The following is a 20,282-nucleotide window of genomic DNA, read 5'->3' as shown; positions in this document are numbered from 1 at the left end:
CACAGTCTGTTCTGGGGACAATGATGCAGATTGTGAGCTTCACTGACAGTTCATAAGGTTGGTATTCTCAACCTTATCTGCTAGTCACTGGAATGATCCAAGTCAAACCTCGGAATCCAGATGAAAGGCACTGTTTGGCCCAACATGCTTCACAACCTGCAGTTGGTTACATCCTTTTCCCTCAATGGATGCCGGAATAGCCTCTTCAACATGTTGAATAAGGCCCAATACACAAACTGAATGCACATGGCTTTCCTTCCCACCGCTTGCTGTGATTTCCCTAATGGATACCACTATTCGCCACACATCTGAACAGCCGATGGCTAATAGACCCCTATACTTTTGTGTTTGCCTCCCTTGACACTGGATTCAGCACATTTCCCAACTGGTGAAGTGTCTCAGTTTCAGTTTCAGTGGGAGACAGCATGTTCAACTCGTTGGTTAGGAGGATGGGTGTAACATTCTGAGTTCTCCTTGGTTCCTGTCCCCTGTATATGCCTAGACCTATCGCTGACTCACCACTCACAGACAAGTGAATGAATAGTGATAGATCCCATATCTCTTTTCTCCAAAGTTCTCTTTAATTTTCCTGTAGGCAATATCTATCTAACCCCTAGTGAAATACGCCTCTACATCCTTACATTTGTCCTCTAGCCATCCCTGCTTAGCCATTTTGCACTTCCTTTCGATCTCATTTTTGAGACGTTTGTATTCCTTTTCGCCTGCTTCATTTACTGCATTTTTATATTTTCTCCTTTCATCAATTAATTTCAATATCTCCTCTGTTACTCAAGGATTTCTACTAGTCCTCATCTTTTTACCTACTTGATCCTCTGCTGCCTTCACTATTTCATCTCTCAAAACTACCCATTCTTCTTCTACTGAATTTCTTTCCCCTGTTCCTGTCAATTGTTCCCTAATGTTCTCTTTAAAACTCTGTGCAACTTCTGGTTTTTTTTTTTTTTTTTTTTTTTTTTTTTTTTTTTTTTTTTTTTTTTTTTTTTTTTTGCAGTTTATCGAGGTCCCATCTCCTTAAATTCCCACCTTTTTGCAGTTTCTTCAGTTTTAATCTACAATTCATTGTGGTCAGAGTCCACATCTGCCCCTGGAAATGTCTTACGATTTAAAACCTGGTTCCTAAATCTCTGTCTTACTATTATATAATCTGTCTGAAACCTTCCAGTGTCTCCAGGCATCTTCTACATATACAACCTCCTTTCATGATTCTTAGACCAAGTGTTAGCTATGATTAAGTTATGCTCTGTGCAAAATTCTACCAGGTGGCTTCCTCTTTCATTCCTTACCCCCATTCCATATTCACCTACCACTTTTCCTTCTCTTCCTTTTCCTTCTATCGAATTCCAGTCCCCCATGACTATTAAATTTTTGTCCCCCTTCACTACCTGAATAATTTCTTTTATCTCATCATACATTTCTTCAATGTCTTCATCATCTGCGGAGCTAGTTGGCATATAAACTTGTACTACTGTGGTAGGCATGGGCTTTGTGTCTATCTTGGCTACAACAATGCATTCACTATGCTGTTCATAGTAGCTGATCCCTGCTCCTATTCTTTTTATTCATTATTAAACCTACTCTTGCATTACCCCTATTCAATTTTGTATATATAACCCTGTATTCACCTGACCAGAAGTCTTGTTCCTCCTGCCGTCGAACTTCACTAATTCCCACTATATCTAATTTTAACCAATTCATTTCCTTTTTTTAAATTTTCTAACCTACCTGCCCAATTAAGGGATTTGACATTCCATACTCCGATTCATGGAACGCCAGTTTTGTTTCTCTTGATAACGATGTCCTCCTGAGTAGTCCCCACCTTAAGATCTGAATGGGGGACTATTTTACCTTCAGAATATTTTACCCAAGAAGATACCATCATCACTTAACCATACAGTAAAGCTGATGCCCTCAGGAAAAATTACGGCTGGAGTTTCCCGTTTCTTTCAGCTGTTCGCAGTACCAGCACAGCATGGCCATTTTGGTTAATGTTACAAGGCCAGATCAGTCAATCATCCAGACTGTTACCCCTGGATACTAAGGTCAAAAGTTTCTAAAAACACAAACATAAGTTTACAACTGACAATATCATATGAGTTTTTTGCGCCACTCGTAAATGTTTGAAAAAATAGGATCAATGGATGGATTTAAAATTGTTGGGCACTAAACAACTTGGTCACCAATGACATTTGACAAGACTGTGGTTCTGGTGAATGAGAAGTACTGTTGTTAAAACGAAAATCAAAGGTCATATAATGATAGCCACAGCAATAGATAATGTCACACACAGGTTTCAGCAGACTTAGTCATACCATTAGACTGGCAATGGCAAGGAAAGCGTTTCTGAAGAAGAGAAATTTGTTAACATCGAGTATAGATTTAAGTGTCAGGAAGTTGTTTCTGAAAGTTTTTGTATGGAGTGTGGCCATGTATGGAAGTGAAACATGGACGATAAATAGTTTGGACAAGAAGAGAATAGAAGCTTTCGAAATTTGGTGCTACAGAAGAGTGCTGAAGATTAGATGGGTAGATCACATAACTAATGAGGAGGTACTGAATAGGATTGGGGAGAAGAGGAGTTTGTGGCACAACTTGACTAGAAGAAGGGATCGGTTGGTAGGACATGTTCTGAGGCATCAAGGGATCACCAATTTAGTATTGGAGGGCAGCGTGGAGGGTAAAAATCATAGAGGGAGACCAAGAGATGAATACACTAAGCAGATTCAGAAAGATGTAGGCTGCACTAGGTACTGGGAGATGAAGAAGCTTGCACAGGACAGAGTAACATGGAGAGCTGCATCAAACCAGTCTCTGGAGTGAAGACCACAACAACAGTCATACCATTGTTGAAAAAACATGATGTATCATGATACATGAGTATTGATACAATCAATGAAATATTATGCAAAAACAAAATGAACAGCCGAATGCTAGAATCCAAAATTTTGAATCAGACCTGTGTGGCACAGGCAGCCTCACACAAATGAAAATTCAGCAGTCAGCTTATATATGTAAATAAACTTGCAAATTGCTTGGATTCTTTACTTGGCTGAATATGTGATGTCTTCTACACTGATATGGCAAAGATGAACACTGCAGTGTCACTTTATCGCACTCAAACTTTCGAAAATTGTGGAGCAGCTAAAAATGTCTTCTGCTTGCAGTGGCTAACAATGTAAAACAAGGCTGATCTAGGGACTTTTCCATGTTTCATGCACAGAACATGCCCCAAAAGCTTCAGTCTTCTTTCAGCAATCATTTTGTGTAGGCTGTGTGGACCACTTCTTCTCAGCACTTCAACATTAAACGTGATCATGAAAACTGATCTTCAAAATTTGTCTCAAGCATTGTTGGTGGAAAACATTGAGGTTGTGTGCTGATTTTCCTGGTCTCAGTCGCATATATAGCCATTAGTAGGATGATAGAGGAGTACAGACAAAGCTTTGTGGACACGCGCATGGAGTATGACTGCCATTTGGATCACAATCGTTGGAAGACTTTAGAGATTGACGTAGATAAAAAGACAAGGCCTAGTAGAAATCCTTGAATAATACAGGAGATATTGAATTTAACTGATGAAAGTACAAAATATGAAATTACAGCAAATGAAGCATGCAAAATGGAATACAGACATCTAAAAAATGATACCCGCAGAAAGTTCAAAATGACTGAGAAGGAGTTGCTAGAGAATAAACTGAAGGCTGTAGAAGCATAAATAAATAGAGAAAAGATACATGCCACCAACAGGAAAGCAGTCAACTGTTATTACTAGAGACTGGGTTCTATGCGTAACAAAAACCTTAAAATATGCATGCAAATATGCACAAAAAATGCGTAAAAATGCATGAAAAGTATTAAAATATGCTAGATCAAATAATAAAAAGCATAGTAATTACTGCATGCATTATATCTCAAAGTTGAACCTGTGCTTATCAGTTAAGAGGAAGAGTGCTGGCCATGCAAAAACTCGGTACATTTAAAACCCTGATATTATTTTCTGGATACTTTCTGGTAGAGGTTAGGCCTTACTGGAATTATTTTCTAAAAATCTGCAAAATGGGGATGCATACGGTGTTTCAAGAATTATTCCTTCTTTTCTGTTGTTGTTGGTAACAAGTGGATGCGAAGCGAGTGAGTTGCAGTGAAAAAATCGAGATGTACAAGACCGACTTTGAGATGTATTGCACGCAGAGGGGCATGCTGAAAAACAGCATAATACTTTATTTAAAAAACAACATACAATCATGAATTTTTTTGAACAGCATTAACTTTTAATTAATACTACTGGACCAAAGCATCATTTACAATTTATTTTACATTTTTGTACTATTGTAAGCATAAACAACCATGTACTTTTCCAAATGTTCAGTAGTAAGACTGTGTCTTTAATCACTCAAAACACTTTTATAAGCAGAAAGGACCATTCTACAGCAACTGAGGTAACTGGGCAGTATTTGAATTTGGGTTCTATGTTGGCACTTTATGTTTCTGATAAAAGTTCACCCAACTGATTAATAAAACTATCAATTTGGCACAAGGGTTCAAAGGCTGGGTTATTGTTTAAAATGTTTTCAAACTTTTGTTTAAGTTTTCTTGGGAATACCTCTGGCAATGAGAAGTTCACTAGAATAATTTTATTCATTAACTGAATAGATTCATTCAACACCAAACCTTGAGTTTCAATCTTTTTAATACTTGCAGGTACATGGGGAAAATGTGGCATGCTAATCACAGCAATGTCTTTTTTAATCTGTTTTTTATACAGGAATCATTAAAAGCTCCTTTTCAATGGCTAACAGCCAAAGCCTCTGCACTATTGAAGTCATTTACTACCCCTCTAATGGCCTCAAACTGTTCACTGTAAAACAACACAGCTTCGACCCACATACCCCAATGAGTTAACACTGGTTCGGAAGGTGCAGGCACAGTTGGTAGTTTTTCTTTGTAGGTCTTGATGCAAGCAGGAACCTTTAGAAACATTTTCTTTGTGGATGAAATCAGTTTATTTACATTCACAAATGTGGAACGTATTTCTTCAGCAAAACGATGTACTCCAACCTGTTAATGTTGGTTTTAAAGACTGGAACCACTTATTCTCATGCAAGATGTCCCTAAAAGTCTAAATGGTGGTCCATGTGTGAATCCTTTCATTAAGGAAAAATCTCTAGTAGAATTAGATACTGAGCCCAAGGCCTCCATGTGACAGACAGACACACTAAGCTGTCGGCTATTTTCTGTTTGTTTTTTTTATTTTTTACAAACATGCTTTCTTTTTACTGTTATTATTATTATTATTATTTTCATTATTGTTAATACTGTTGGCACTGTTTATTACAGCCATTGCTTCTCTTCAACACTCCACATCTCAAACAATCGCGAATCTCTGTCTATGAGGACTATTTAGAAAGCAAGTTCCATTAATTTATATAAAGAAGCCCATACATTGAGAGCTTTTATATACAACTTACAGCTACAAGTGCCAGCTATTTTTCTACATAATTGTCCCCTATATTAAGGCACCTGCCATACCAAGGAAGAAGTTTTTACCTTTTTTGCCCTCTTTGTAGAATTTTGCTGCCTGTGAGTCAAGCTGAGTTTGTAAGGAGTACTGCTACTTTTGGTTTTACAAGGTAGTAATAATCATACTCCTTATGTTTCACTGTTTCCTGAAACTTTTGAAAGTGAGTGCACTCTTTGTCTGTTGGGTGTGGTGTCTTGCCTATTTAATGTCAACAATGCCTAAACACTACTGGTCATGCATATGTATGCGAGCTAGGAGTTCCGTAAGGGGATCCAAAAGAAGTGGTCGCATACACTCATGCATAAATGGTCTGAAGAATTAACTAGAAACTATGATTACATGTTGAAAGTATTTTCTCAGATTGTAAGATACAGGTATTTTAGTGGTTCAGTTCATTCACAGAAAGACGGGCGGAATTATTCATGGAACTGGAAGACACAGGTTGATGGTTGTTGGTTAGCAACTTCTTTTGGTGGAACAAATGAAAAGGCTTCCATAAACAGTGATAACCTGCTTGTTAATGTGGAAATGCAATGCAGCAATGGTTACTTCAGCATGAATGTGAAATGAGCTTAACTGTTAAAACAAAACTGGATGAGTTTAGGCATTGTTAAGTGGTGTGTTACATGCCAAAAAAAGATAATAAAATGAAGTAATCTGAATTTGTGCTGTTATTATTTCAAAGTTACTTTTTTTTCATTTTATAACTGAGGAAATTTAATATCTGAAAAGTGTACAAGACACATTATCCATATTAGGCATATGGCCAGATTTATTTCTCTTTGTAAAGCTCCCATTTTCAAGTCCTATAGCAGCAAAACCAGTAAAATATATATATGTAAGAGCAGTACTGGTTAAACCAATTGGTTTAGCAAATACTGTTAAGCACTGGTTTGCTGTTATGCCACATATGGACTGGAAGAATGTAAGAGCAGCTTTACATGATTTGATACTCTCCTTTAACTCACTCTCATCTTCAAACTGCCGAGAACTTTACCATTTTTTCGTCTTGGGAAACAAGTGAAAATCATTGGGTGACAAATCAGGGCTATACAGTGGATGATCAAATAATTCCCAGTTGAAGCTGGGAGTCATCTCCTTCTGCAGCATACCAATATTAACATGGCTCCCAACCTCTCTGATTTATGAACATCAGTCAGAAGCTTTAGGACCCATCATGCTCAAAATTTGTGATAATCAAGCTTATCAGTCGCAAGTTTGTATACCGTTGTCCACGACATACAATGGGAAACTGACTAAGAATTCTGTAATTGTGAACCAACAATCATCTCCATTCCATCATTAATCTTTGGAACATGTTCACTTGTCAAAACAAATAGCTATGTACTTCTAACATCACCACAGCATTCATCTGAGCTGCCCAAAACAAAAGGCACTATTGTCTTACAGCAATATCGCTCACATTGTTCTCTCTGTATACTGCAGGAAGTTCATTATGACTGACTACAGCTTCCATGTTTTTCACACACAGAGAATGGATTATGGTATATAATACACAGACAATGGGAATTTTGATGATAGTGGCTCTTTTTATTTACAGTAATAGTGTAAAAAGCAGTTCAGTAATCTTTTCATGTCGTTGCCAGAGTTGTACTGAGCTGGGTGACACAGCTATGCTAAAATCACTCTGCAACCCACACACCAGACAGTAACGGAACTTGCTTTGCGAACAGCCCTCATATTTTACCATGCCTATGACAGCTGTTGTTTGTCTATTAACAATGGAAAATCCAGGATGGAATATAACAATATTATGAGAAAGAAAGTTACTACTCACCATATAGCGGAGATGCTGAGTCGCAGATCGCGCTTATGTCTGTCTATTGTTGTCGAAGGCCTTAATGGCCAAAAGCTATAACTGTGATTGTCTTTTTGTTGTACCTATCTGTGACTCAGCATCTCCGCTATATGGTGAGAAGCAACTTTCCTTCTCTTAATACTATCAACAAATCACTTATTTTCATTTACATATAATGCCTAATAGTTTTATTTACCACTCTGTAATTTACAACTTTCAGGTTCTGTTTCTTTTTTTCTCCCAATCTGTTAAAGAGGAACATCACTGACTCCAATACTTTGGAAATGTAGCTAGGATGTCAGAGCTAGTCAAGAGATGTTTTGAAGGTAGCATGCTAATGAAAGGAAGCCCCAGAGACTGGAACCAAATAAAATTAGGTCAAACAAATCCTCATATTACAAAAGCTTGCTGTGAGCTCTAAGCTAACATCTCCTACTAGTTATCATTCTTATTGTATTTATCATTATAAAGTTTAAATTTTCGTTCCTAGTGAAGTTTTACATCAGAAAATTTTTCACACTAGTGGATACTGCCATGTAAACAGAAAATGCATTTAATAACAAAAAGTAACATTCAATGTATTTTGGTTTTGTACAGTTCCAGTACAAATGTTATAAAACTCTAACATTGTACCAGTATCCTTATATTATTATGCACTGTTCAATGTAGACATCAACAAATCCATTTGTTCATACTTACTGAAGTAAGTTCTCCTATGATTTTATCCATCGCCTCTTTTATCTGCTGCAGCTGCATTTTCACACATGTCAGGTGACTGTCCTTTTCTTTCAGTTCTCTTTCTAGACCATGAAGTTTTTCTTCAGTGTCACGCATCTTCTGCTCAAATGCGGAACGAGTTGCTTTCCATCGACTGGCATCATCAACATGTTTCTCTCGTACATCCATCACTATACAAAAAATGAAGACTTAAATAAGTTCTGCAATAAATCTCATTTCACACCGTACTGTGGAAAACATATTCATTAACTTGTATTTTTTATGATATAGTACTATTCTTTTAACACAGCACAATAAAAAGGAATAACTTAAGCAAGAGTTGATAACAGACAGAGAGAAAGAAATCTAATACTATTGTCAAAGCACTGAAGGTAAACAGAGCATTGGCAGACATCAACATCTACACCCATACTCTGCAAACCACTGTGAACACATCACTGAGGGCACTTCCATTGTATCACATATTATAATTTTTTGCAATGACCCTTACTGCGTAAGTAGCTGAACTCAAACGTTTCAGCAGACCATCAATGTGTTTCTTCCAATTTAATCCCTCATCAATGTACACACCTAAAAATTTTGAATATTCTACCTTAGCTATATGCTTCTGATTAAGGTCTATATTTATTAATGGCATAATACCATTTACTGTACGGAACTGTATGTACTGTGTCTAATCAAAATTCAGTGAGAGTCTGTTTACAAGGAACCACTTAGTAATTTTCTGAAAGACATTATTGACAATTTCATCAGTTAATTCTTGTTTGTCAGGTGTGATTACTATACTTGTGTCATCAGTAAAGAGAACTAACTTTGCCTCTTCATGAATATAGAATGGCAAGTCATTAATATATATTAAGAACAACAAAGGACCCAAGACCGACCCTTGTGGAACCCCATTCTTGATAGTTCCCCAGTTTGAGGAATGTGCTGATCTTTGCTTATTATGAGAACTGCTTATTTCAACTTCCTGCACTCTTCCAGTTAGGTATGAATTAAACCATTTGTGCACTGTCCCACTCATGCCACAATACTTGAGCTTTTCTAGCAGAATTTCATGATTTACACAATCAAAAGTGTTTGAGAGATCACAAAAAATCCCAATGGATGGTGTTCAGTTATTCAGATCATTCAAAATTTGATTGGTGAAAGCATATATGGCATTTTCGGTTGAAAAACCTTTCTGGAAACCAAACTGACATTTTGTTAGTACTTCATTTTTACAGATATGTGAAGCAACTCTTGAATACATTACTTTCTCAAAAATTTTGGATAAAGCTGTTAGAAGGGAGATTGGATGGTAATTGTTGACATCAGATCTATCCCCTTTTTTATGCAAAGGTATAACAATAGCATATTTCAGTCTATCAGGGAAAATGCCCTGTTCCAGAGATCTATTACACAGGTGGCTGAGAATCTTACTTATCTGTTGAGAACAAGCTTTTAGTATTTTGCTGGAAATGCCATTAATTCCATGTGAGTTTTTGCTTTTAAGCAAGTTTATTATTTTCCTAATTTCAGAGGGAGAAGTGGGTGAGATTTCAATTGTATCAAATTGCATAGGTATGGCCTCTTCCATTAACAGCCTAGCATCTTCTAATGAACACCTGGATCCTACTATATCCACAACATTTAGAAAATGATTACTAAAAATATTTTCAACTTCTGACTTTTTGTTCGTAAAGTTTTCATTCGATTTGATGGTAATACTGTCTTCCTGTGCTCTTGGTTGACCTGTTTCTCTTTTAATAATATTCCAAATTGTTTTAATTTTATTATCAGAGTTGCTGATTTCAGACACGATACACATACTTCTGCATTTTTTAATAACTTTTCTTAATATAGCACAGTAGTTTTTATAATGTTTGATAGTTTCTGGGTCACTACTCTTTCTTGCTGTCAGACACATTTCCCTTTTCCAGTTGCAAGATATTTTTATACCCTTAGTAAGCCATGGTTTGTTACATGGTTTCTTACGAGTATATTTAACTATTTTCTTGGGGAAGCAGTTTTCAAATGCATTTACAAAAGTGTCATGAAATAAATTATATTTTACATTGGCATCAGGTTCACGGTACACCTCATCCCAGTCTAACTGCTGTAGGCTTTCCCTGAAATTTGCAATTGTTAAATCGTTGACTGAACGTACTACTTTGGAGGACTGTTTAGTACTGCTGAATGGAGCTATGTCATATATTGTAACTAGCTGTGCACCATGATCAGAAAGACCATTCTCAACAGGCTGAGCATTTATCTGGGTAAACTTATCTTGGTCTATAAAGAAGTTATCTATCAGTGAGCTGCTATCCTTTACCACCCGAGTAGGAAAATCAATAACGGGTGTCAAATTGAAAGAACTGAGTAATACTTCAAGGTCATTTTTTCTATTACCCTCTTTCAGAGAGTCTACATTGAAGTCCCCACAAATAATAATTTGCTTCCCCGTCTGACAGATAGCACAACAAGGAGTCCAAATTTTTCAGAAATAGATGAAAATTTCCCAATGGGGACCTATATACAGTTACAATTATAAATGTGCCTTTATTTAATTTAAGCTCACAGGCATATGCTTCTATATGTTTCTCTCCACAAAACTTTTTTGTTTCTATGCTTTTTGCACAATGATAACTTTTGACATATATGGCAACTCCTCCTTTCTCCATATTTTCTCTAATTACATGTGCAGAGAGCTTATATCCCCTTACATTTACCTTAACCATATCAGTAACAATGTGATGCTCAGACAGGCATAGTATATGTATTTCATCCTCAGCTTCTAAATCTTCTAAACAAACCAGAAGCTCATCTATTTTATTTTTTAAACTCCCAATATTTTGATAAAATATACTTACATTATTTTTAATTACACTTTTATGAGGACCTTTCCTTATTCTAACATTTGCAGTACTCTCCTGTCTGAGTTTCTCATTGTGCTTAGGCCTAGTTCCTCTACCAGTGGTCACAAGGTGTTCAGAGAGGCAGATTATGTCAACTGGGTTGGGTGACTTTAATTCATCAATGCAATTACCTAGGACTGAGATACAACTTGGTGGAGATAAAATTTCTGGTGATTGGTGAAAATTTATAATTGACAGCTGTGATTGGTGATCCAATGTGCTAGAATTGTGCTGTTTAATTTCTTTCCTAAACTGAAGATTTGTTTCAATCCTGACCTCTCGTAGAACGTGACATCTTTCTGTCTTACCTATCCTAAAAAAAGGTGCTGCTCAAACACGTGTAACCACTGGTATTTTACCATTCATGGCAGTGCCTCCCCCCCTTAAATTTCCTATTACCCCAGCCAGTTTACCTTTCCCTTTCCTGTTGAGATGTAGGCCATGCCTGGTATAGTCCCACCTACTGAGAGAATCAACAGGAACCACACCAATATGAGCCCCCGCACCCGACCCAAGCAGCCGTTCCAACTCCAAATTAACTCTCCCAACAGAAGAGTTCAAATGAGGCCGGTCATGGCATCTCAGGACAGATACAAATTCAACATTGGTGTGTCTCGATGCCGACGCAATCTTTACCAGGTCACACTCTATACTGTACCCAGGATCTCTGTCGATACTGTTCCCTGGCCCTCCCAAAATAACCACGGTGTCTTCCCTGGTAAATCCTTTACAGAGTGAACCTAAATTCTCTGTCACCTGATCCAGACTAGCACTTGTTTTGGAAAGGATAGACTGCTACTCACCATACAGAGGAGTTGCTGAGTTGCAGACAAGCACATCAAAAAGACTGCTATACATTTGAACTTTCTGCCACAAGACCTCGTTCTCATGTAGAAAACACACACACATTCATACAAGCATAACTCACAAATACATGACAACTGTCTCTGGTCACTGAGGCCAGCCCCAGTGACTTAACAGACCTGACAGAATTTCAAATCTTTTCCAAATTTTTCTTACTGACATCCCTAACAAAATAATGGACAGAACAATGTGTATTGCTCACTTCATTTTTGCTGTTCATGCACTAAAACTTCACCGTCAGACAAGATGTTTTAACTTATTACTTCTTTATTACTAACTGTATTCCAAACACATCTTTCTGACAGTATCAACATATACCACTGAGTGTTCGTGCAAAATTATATCACTGTATGACATATAGTTATGAAAGCCATAAACACTGGATGCATTAAAAAGAACTATCTGTTTTATATATGGGAGATCAACTGTTTAAAGAATTAGTGTGGGTGTTGGATAGGAATGAGGGAGGAAGGGGTGACAGGTGCACAGGATAGGCATGTGATGCACAGTTGTCAGAGTTGGTGGGAAGCAGTACACACTCAGGGTTGCCACAAGCTTCTGAAAATGAAATTCCCTGACAATTCCTTGATTTCTTGACAAAATTTTGGCGTTTTCCCTGACAAATTTTGAGATCTGAACAGGTAAGTTGACAAAAAAAAGAAAGACTTCTGGATTTCTGAATGTGTTATTTTGAATGAACAGCAGATTATTGTCTCCTTTACAGCATTTATTATCTGAAGGGTAAGTAAATATGTAAGTTGTGTGAAAGGATTTCTGTTTTTGTTAACAAGTCAACTCGAATTTTAAATTAACAGCAATTCTTTGCTCCTCCTCCCATACAAGATTTATGAACTTTCCAGGCTAGATAATTCATCCAATCAAACAAGGAACACAAAAGGAATATGTTATGTAACATGACATCAAAATTAATAAAATACAAATGACAGCACTGGGCTGCATATAGTGACATTTTCCCTGCCAAATAACATTCAGTGCTTTGTCAAACAACAAAAAGTCAAACAAACAGTTTAAATCAATCAATGAAAACCAGGCAACTTCTTTGTGAGAGAAATGATCTCTTCATCAATTCCACTCGAAAGGCAAAAGGGATCATTCCCATGTGTCAATAAATGATCTTGATGAAATGTGGCGGGTGTGTAGAGGGAGCAAGATAATGCAATACATATTTTTTGTTTGTGCCCAGTTTCAGTTTTAAGGATTCAAGCACACCCCAAAAGATAATTTTGCATATTATGTTTGGAGGGAATATCTTTGAAATGACGGTAAATAATAAAGCTGGTTTCTGAAGTACCATTTTGGAAAAATATGCTGTACACAATGTCCTGTTAAGAGTATTTTCAACATACCTAATCAAAATATCTAAACAATTATTATTAGAGTAGTTATTTGCTTTACTTATATTTGAGTGGTCTTATGCCAGAATGAACTAAGCGACATTTCAAAAAAATTGAGTTCTTCACGATTTTAAAATTATAGGGTTTCATTTTGTCTTATGACAAAACGAACTATCTGACAACTCGCCTCATTTCGTTGCTGTAGCAAGGGATTTCTTTGGCAGAAGGTTGGTACTATTCATTCTCTTATTCCAAAGTGAACCATGCAGCATCACAAGATGGCTACCGCAGTATATAGCTCAGGCGCACGTTCCCACGCAATGGCAGAAAATGGTGATAATTGTGAAGATGAGTCGTTTAGTTCTAGTTCTTCTGATGTATATAAACCTAGTGATGGTGCCTCTCAATCATCAAATGGTAAGTGGATTTTAATAACTAATGATACTTTAGATTATATAATAAACTCATTAATAGGAGGTTATGTTGTTTACCTCACATGCCAGAATGATTCGGCCAGTGCTGCCATAAATAATCAGAGGAGAAAAAAAATTGACCCCATGGAAACTAATACCTCTTTATTTAGGGTAGGAAATGAGATTTAATGTGGAAATGGTTCACTCTAGCAGAACAGTTCCTGAAAGAATTGTATTTCGCAAATTCGTCAGCAACCAAAGTAATGAAATTGAATATCATAACTTGGTCTCATGATTGGCATTCTTAATCAATCAGTTTTGAAAACGAATTTGTAGATCTAAGTAATTTGTTTTTCAGATGAACATGAAATTTCTGGCAATAAAAGAAAAAAAAGGAAACAGGGAACAATGGAAGAAAACCCTAAGGAAGAAGAAGCAAAATAGTGGGGAAACTTACATTAAGAGTAAAGGAGAGAGTGTCCCAGGAAAGACATTTGTTGATTTTAATTGTTAATGTAGGCAAAAATGCTGGCAAAAAATAAATTGTGAGGAGAAAAGAAAGTTTTTTGACACATTTTATGGAAGTGGGTCTTGGGATGTGCAGACATCAATAATACATGGTTCAGATAAAAATGCTCCCATCAAAAGGGAGCATTCTAAAACAGACAAGAAGAAGTTTTCTAGGAACTATTATATCCCTAGTGTGATGGAAATGATGTGAAGGTGTGCAAAGAAACTTATCTAAAGACACTACAGATTTCTGGCAGCAGGGTGCACCGAGCCAAAGCCAAAGCAAAGACAAGCTCTTTATGGGACCAGCATGGAAAACACATACCTCATAATAAAAGTGCTCACTCAGTTATTATTCACATTTATAATCACATTAATAGTTTTCCCAGTACATCGAGTCACTATTGCAGAAGAGATTCATCAAAAAAGTACTTGGACAGTAGACTTAATCTTAGTTTGATATGCAGATTATTCATTGATAAGCTGAAAGAAGAAGATCCCAATGTTAAACCTCCCAGCCAATCACTGTACGAAAAAGTATTTAGACAAGACTTCAATCTCAGTTTCAAGCCTCCTCAAAAGGATACATGTCAAACATGTGACAGGCTAAACACGCTAATTACAGCAGAGGAGACACTTAGAGCTGGTGAGGCAGACACTGAGAAGCTACAAAGATTACGAAAGGAGCAGGAATTGCACCACAGGAAGGCTGAAGCTGCAAGAGCTTGTCTGAAAAGGGATATGCAGAACTCCAAGACAGAAGATAATCTTACAGTTTTTCATTTGATTTGCAGAAAGCATTACTGCTGCCAAAATTGACAACAGGTGTTGCATACTATAAACGTCAACTCTCCTGCTTTAATCTTGGAATCCATGACTTTAAAAGTGGAAAGGCAGTAATGCACTGCTTGAATGAAAGTATTGCTTCAAGGGGAGCTCAAGAGGTAGGCTCTTGTGTATTGAAGTATGTCGAATCTCATGATATTGGTCCCAGGATGGTAGTATGGTCAGATTCGTATGGGGGGGTAAAACAGGAATTTTAAAATTATGACAATTTGGATGTATTTGGCTCAGAGTGATAAAACTAACACTGAGGAAATTAAGCACAAATTTGCTGAACCTGGTCAACTCGTATCTTCCGAATGACAGTGATTTTGGGGATATAGACAGGAAACCACGGCATTATCCAGAAATATTTGCCCCAGAACAGCTTATTGTATTATTGAGAATGCCAGAGTGAAGAAAGGTAAATTTGAAGTTGTAAAAATTGATTGTAGTGACTTCAAAAGTACTATGCTACATGAAAAAGCAATGACTAACAGAAAAGTAAATCTTTCTGGAGAAAACATTAAGTGGCTTAGGATTAAGGAAATGAGATTTTCAAAAGAGAAGCCGGGGTTAATGGAGTACAAATACAGCCACAATGACATGGAAGAATACTCTTCAGTGAATTTAAATAAAAGCTTAAAAGCTTGCCACTGTTCTCTTAAGTCAAATTACACTACCTACACTGTATCCATTAGCGGGCACTCTATGCCCTGACAAACTGAAAGATATTCAAAGCCTTCTAATGTACATACCCCCAATATGCCATGAATTCTATAAGGGTGTCAAAGTGGCTGAAGTATCAGAAATGAGCAGTGATAGTAATGAAGAAGATGAGTAATGGGGAAGCATAATCATCCTCGTAAGTATATTCCAATGTTCTCTCCTAATTTCAAAAATTGCTTAATAATGCTGCATTACATAAATGCTGAAATTATATCTATGTGTTTCAGTTGCCAAATAGATCTATATATGAATATAACATAAAAACAAGAAACTTTCCTTTATATTTTGTACTGAAGTGCATTAATGTGATGTGACAACAAAATAACCTGATGTACATGGACATTTTACATTGTTTCTCTGTAGTATTAAGTTTCAAACTGTAATTAAATAATGTGCTGCAATGCTCAAAATGCTTGTAAAAGTTTTTCACGCCCTTTATGCACCAGACCACATGTATATTCATAAATATTTTTGAATAAATAAGTTGCTGTAAACTCAAAACTTCAGTCTTTTATTTCTCAAAACTAACTAAATGTCACTTAGTTCATTCTGCCAAAAGACCACTCATTTGTTGTATGACATAAACTGTAATTTTATGTTTTAAATTATTTCTTTGCTTTTTAGTTTACCCTTTCACAAACATGCATTTTATTAATTGAAAATAATTTTGTTTTTTAGTTTACTCTTTCACAAATGTGTATTATATTAATTGAAAATAATAAGTAACTCATTATTAGGATCAAAATTCTTACAATAATCACAATGTGTACATAAGTGCTTAAAACATAATGTTGTTTACACCATGCACATAAAATGAATGAACTTCCTTCACATAATGTACTCAACAGGGAATGCAATATAAAACAAAATTCAGCAGGATTTCAGACTGTCACAGGTGATGCTCTAAATATTCTGATTTTTATCAGGCATATTTCTACATCTATCTCTACGTCTATACTCTGCAAACCACCATGAAGTGCGTAGCAGAGGGTATGTCGCAAAGAACCTGTTATTAGGATTTCTTCCTGTTCCATTCATGTATGGAGCATGGGAAGGATGATTGTTTGAATGCCTCTGTATATATATATATATGTGTGTGTGTGTGTGTGTGTGTGTGTGTGTGTGTGTGTGTGTGTGTGTGTGTGTGTGTGTGTGTGTGTGTGTGTGTGCTGTAATTATTCTAATCTTATCCTCATGATCCCTATGTCAGCAATATGTAGGAGGTTAGAGTATGTTCCTCAAGTCCTCGTTTAAAGCCAGTTCTTGAAACTTTGTCAAAATACATTCTCACTATATCTTACATCTGCCTTGAAGAGTCTGCCAGTACAGTTTCTTCAGTATCTCTGTGATACTCTTTCACGGATTTCAACAAACCTGTGACAATCGTGTTGCCCCTCACTGTATAAGTTCAATATTCCCTTTTAGTCCTATTTGGTATGAGTCCCAAACACTTGAGTCATATCCTAGAACTGGTCACACAAGTAATTTTTAAGCAATCTCTTCGTAGACTGTTTGCACTTCCCCAGTATTCTAACAATAAGCTGAAGTCTACCACCTGCTTTACGCACAACTGAGCCTATGTGTTCATTTGATTTCACATCCCTCCTACTATCAGTTAATTGCTAAACATTGGCAAGAAGAACTGATTATGCACTTGAGACTTCAGCTTAATTATATTGCTTCCCAAGTGGAGATTGACATCAAAACCATTCAACAGAAGTAGATGAGAAAATCTTCTCACACAGTGCTTCCAACATCAAAAGCCATGTACATCCCACAACTGCACCCGTGCAGTTTATCCATTTGGGATCACCAGATGAACAAGTTCATTGTCTTCAAGTACAATGTTCTATACAGTTCTATACAGTTCTTTCACACTGACAGTCATACTATTCTAATAATAATACAGAAGTTTCTTCCTCACTGGGAAAGAAAACATCTTCAGATATATTGCACTGTCAGACATTTGTTTACCAAATACTGATGCTGTCACAAAGATATTTATATTTAGGACTTGAAAAAGAAGTTCTCGAATTTTTGGTCAAAACTCACCATTAGTTTCTTTTAAAACTATGGAAAGGTGGGTGATCAGTGAGAAAAAACCATTCTGAGCATCAAACCCAAGGAATAGAAACTTGATCATTTGGTGATCCCAAAGGACTCGATGGCACTGGTACAGATGTGGTACATATACGGCTTTCGATGTTGGAAAAACCTGGTGAGAAGATTTTCAGATCTAACAATGGAAAATCCAGGATGGAATGTAGCAATATTATTAAAAGGATAGTTGCTACTCACCATACAGCGAAGATGCTGAGTCGCAGGCACAACAAAAAGACTGTCACAAAATCAGCATCTCCGTAATATGGTGAGTAGCAACTATCCTTTTCATAATATTGATTTTCAGACCTAGTTCTGTTGAATGATTCTGATGTCATTCTACAGATGAGAAATACTATAATTACACTGCAGTCACTAGTACATAAACAATTATTTTCAACAAAGCTTACCAGTGTCCTGAAATATGCCTGATACAAATCAGGACATTTAGAGGATCAACCGCAACAATTACAAATCCTGATGAATTTTGTTTTATATTGTGCTCTCTGATGTGTGTATTATGTGAAGAAATTTCATTCAAATGGTTCAAATGGCTCTGAGCACTATGGGACTTAACAGCTGAGGTCATCAGTCCCCTATAACTTAGAACTACTTAAACCTAACTAACCTAAGAACATCACACACATCCATGCCCGAGGTAGGATTCGAACCTGCAACCGTAGCAGTCACGCGGTTCCAGACTGAAGTGCCTAGAACCGCTCGGCCACACCGGCCAGCAAATTTCATTCATTTTATATGCATGGTGTAAGAAAACATTATGTTTCAAGCATTTATATAAAGTTTCTCAGTTTTGTAATTATTTTGTATCATAATAATGAGATACTTATTATTTTCAGCCAACAAAATACATGTACAAAAAATGGTAAAAAAAAGTAAAATGTAAAATAACACTTTAAAACATAAAACAAATCATTACAATAAATAGTTAGACTAATAATGAATGTTAAGATATTTTAATTCGGTATGTTGACAATATTCTGACAGTACACTGCTTCCGGCATATTTTAAAAAAATGGCATTTCAGAAACCAGCTTTATTACACATAGATGAACGTAGCATGAAAGCTACTTTAATTTATGTTGTTACAAAAATTTTCATTTTTCAAATTTAATTAATGTGGTGGGGTATTCTGCAAATTTCATATTATTACAAAATTTAATTATAGTTTTCAAGAATGTTAATTACATATCAACTTTTATATGAAAAACATTTTTTTTTATATATCATCTTTCTGAAGATATTCCTCCAAACTAAATATGTAAAATTACCTTGTTTTTTAACCCTCAAAAGTAAAACTGGTCACAAGCAGAAAAATATGTATTGTATTACTTTGCCCCTCTACACACCTACCAAGTTTCATCAAGATCATTTCTTCAAACTTGGGAATGTTCCATTGTCTGTTCAGTGGTCCTATCGCCCAGTATCCATGACATTTTGGCCTTCAGTTCACTAATTTGCTGGACAATGGGACTTCTTCCACCTAGAAATTGTAATAATAATATTCCAACAACTGTTATTTTTATGAATTTGTATTTAGGCTACCATGTTGACTCCTTAATAGAGTCATCTTCAGGCCCTGTAGCATGGACAACAAAAGCATCCAGTCATACAAGTATATAACAGGGAACCTATATTTGTGCCTGGTTTCTATAGAACACTTCATGAACTTGTGCTCTTCATTCATATGACAACAACTAGTTAAAGAGTTTCTGTGTTTATTAGCAAGTTAACTCAAACTTTGAGTTAACAGCAAGTTTTTACCACACAGGATTTATGAGCTTTCCAGGCTAGATAATTCATTTGGTTGAACAAGATACACAAAAGGAATACACTGAACAATAACTCAGATGTTGTTACATGTGTGGAGATCACACATTGCTCATGAAGTTTTCTATAATTTCAGGTGCAAATACAGGTTCCAGTTATGTACACCTATGACTGGGTGTGTTTTCTCATTCACACTACAGAGCCTGAAGATGACATTATTGAGGAGGCAAAACTGGTACCATAAATAAAAAGCTATACAAATAATAGTTGTTGGAATGTTATTGTTACAATTCATCAACCAGACACAGCCTCACATTTCACAACTGTAAGATGGAGTTACGTTAATTATCTTCCATCCAGCTCTTTCAAATTCTTCATCTTCTTCACATTATTTTTTTTTAGTTTAAAGCCTCACTATACTAAACCCTATCATTGCAATAGTCCAGAACCATTCTCTTGTTAATGTCAGTCCAGAAGACAACACCAGCCAATTACAGGCTGTCATGTACTTAACATATGGCTACCAATGTCTGTTTCTTGGTTGACTGTCATACAATATTTTGAGGCACCAGTCTTCTGACTGGTTTGACATGGCCCCCTTTTCATCTCAGAGTATCACTCCCAACCTACTTCCTCAATGATTTGCTGGATGTATCCAGATTACTGTCTTCTTCTGATTCTGCTGCTATTTCACAGCTGGAACACAAA

The 20,282-nt window shown here is 36.3% G+C and overlaps 1 protein-coding gene across 2 annotated transcripts in view; it reads right to left on the bottom strand.

Annotated features, from left to right (window-relative positions):
* Positions 1–20,282, bottom strand: part of LOC124805181 (myosin heavy chain, clone 203-like) — a 259,196-nt gene that overhangs the window by 153,670 nt on the left and 85,244 nt on the right. For both annotated transcript variants that reach the window (XM_047265671.1, XM_047265672.1), the window contains one exon: positions 8,058–8,266. In XM_047265671.1, the coding sequence (XP_047121627.1) occupies positions 8,058–8,266 (209 nt within the window). The remainder of the gene's footprint in view (positions 1–8,057; positions 8,267–20,282) is intronic.

Source organism: Schistocerca piceifrons, chromosome 7 (assembly GCF_021461385.2).
Source record: "Schistocerca piceifrons isolate TAMUIC-IGC-003096 chromosome 7, iqSchPice1.1, whole genome shotgun sequence".
NCBI lineage: Eukaryota > Metazoa > Arthropoda > Insecta > Orthoptera > Acrididae > Schistocerca > Schistocerca piceifrons.
This window is presented reverse-complemented; position numbering and strand designations above follow the sequence as displayed.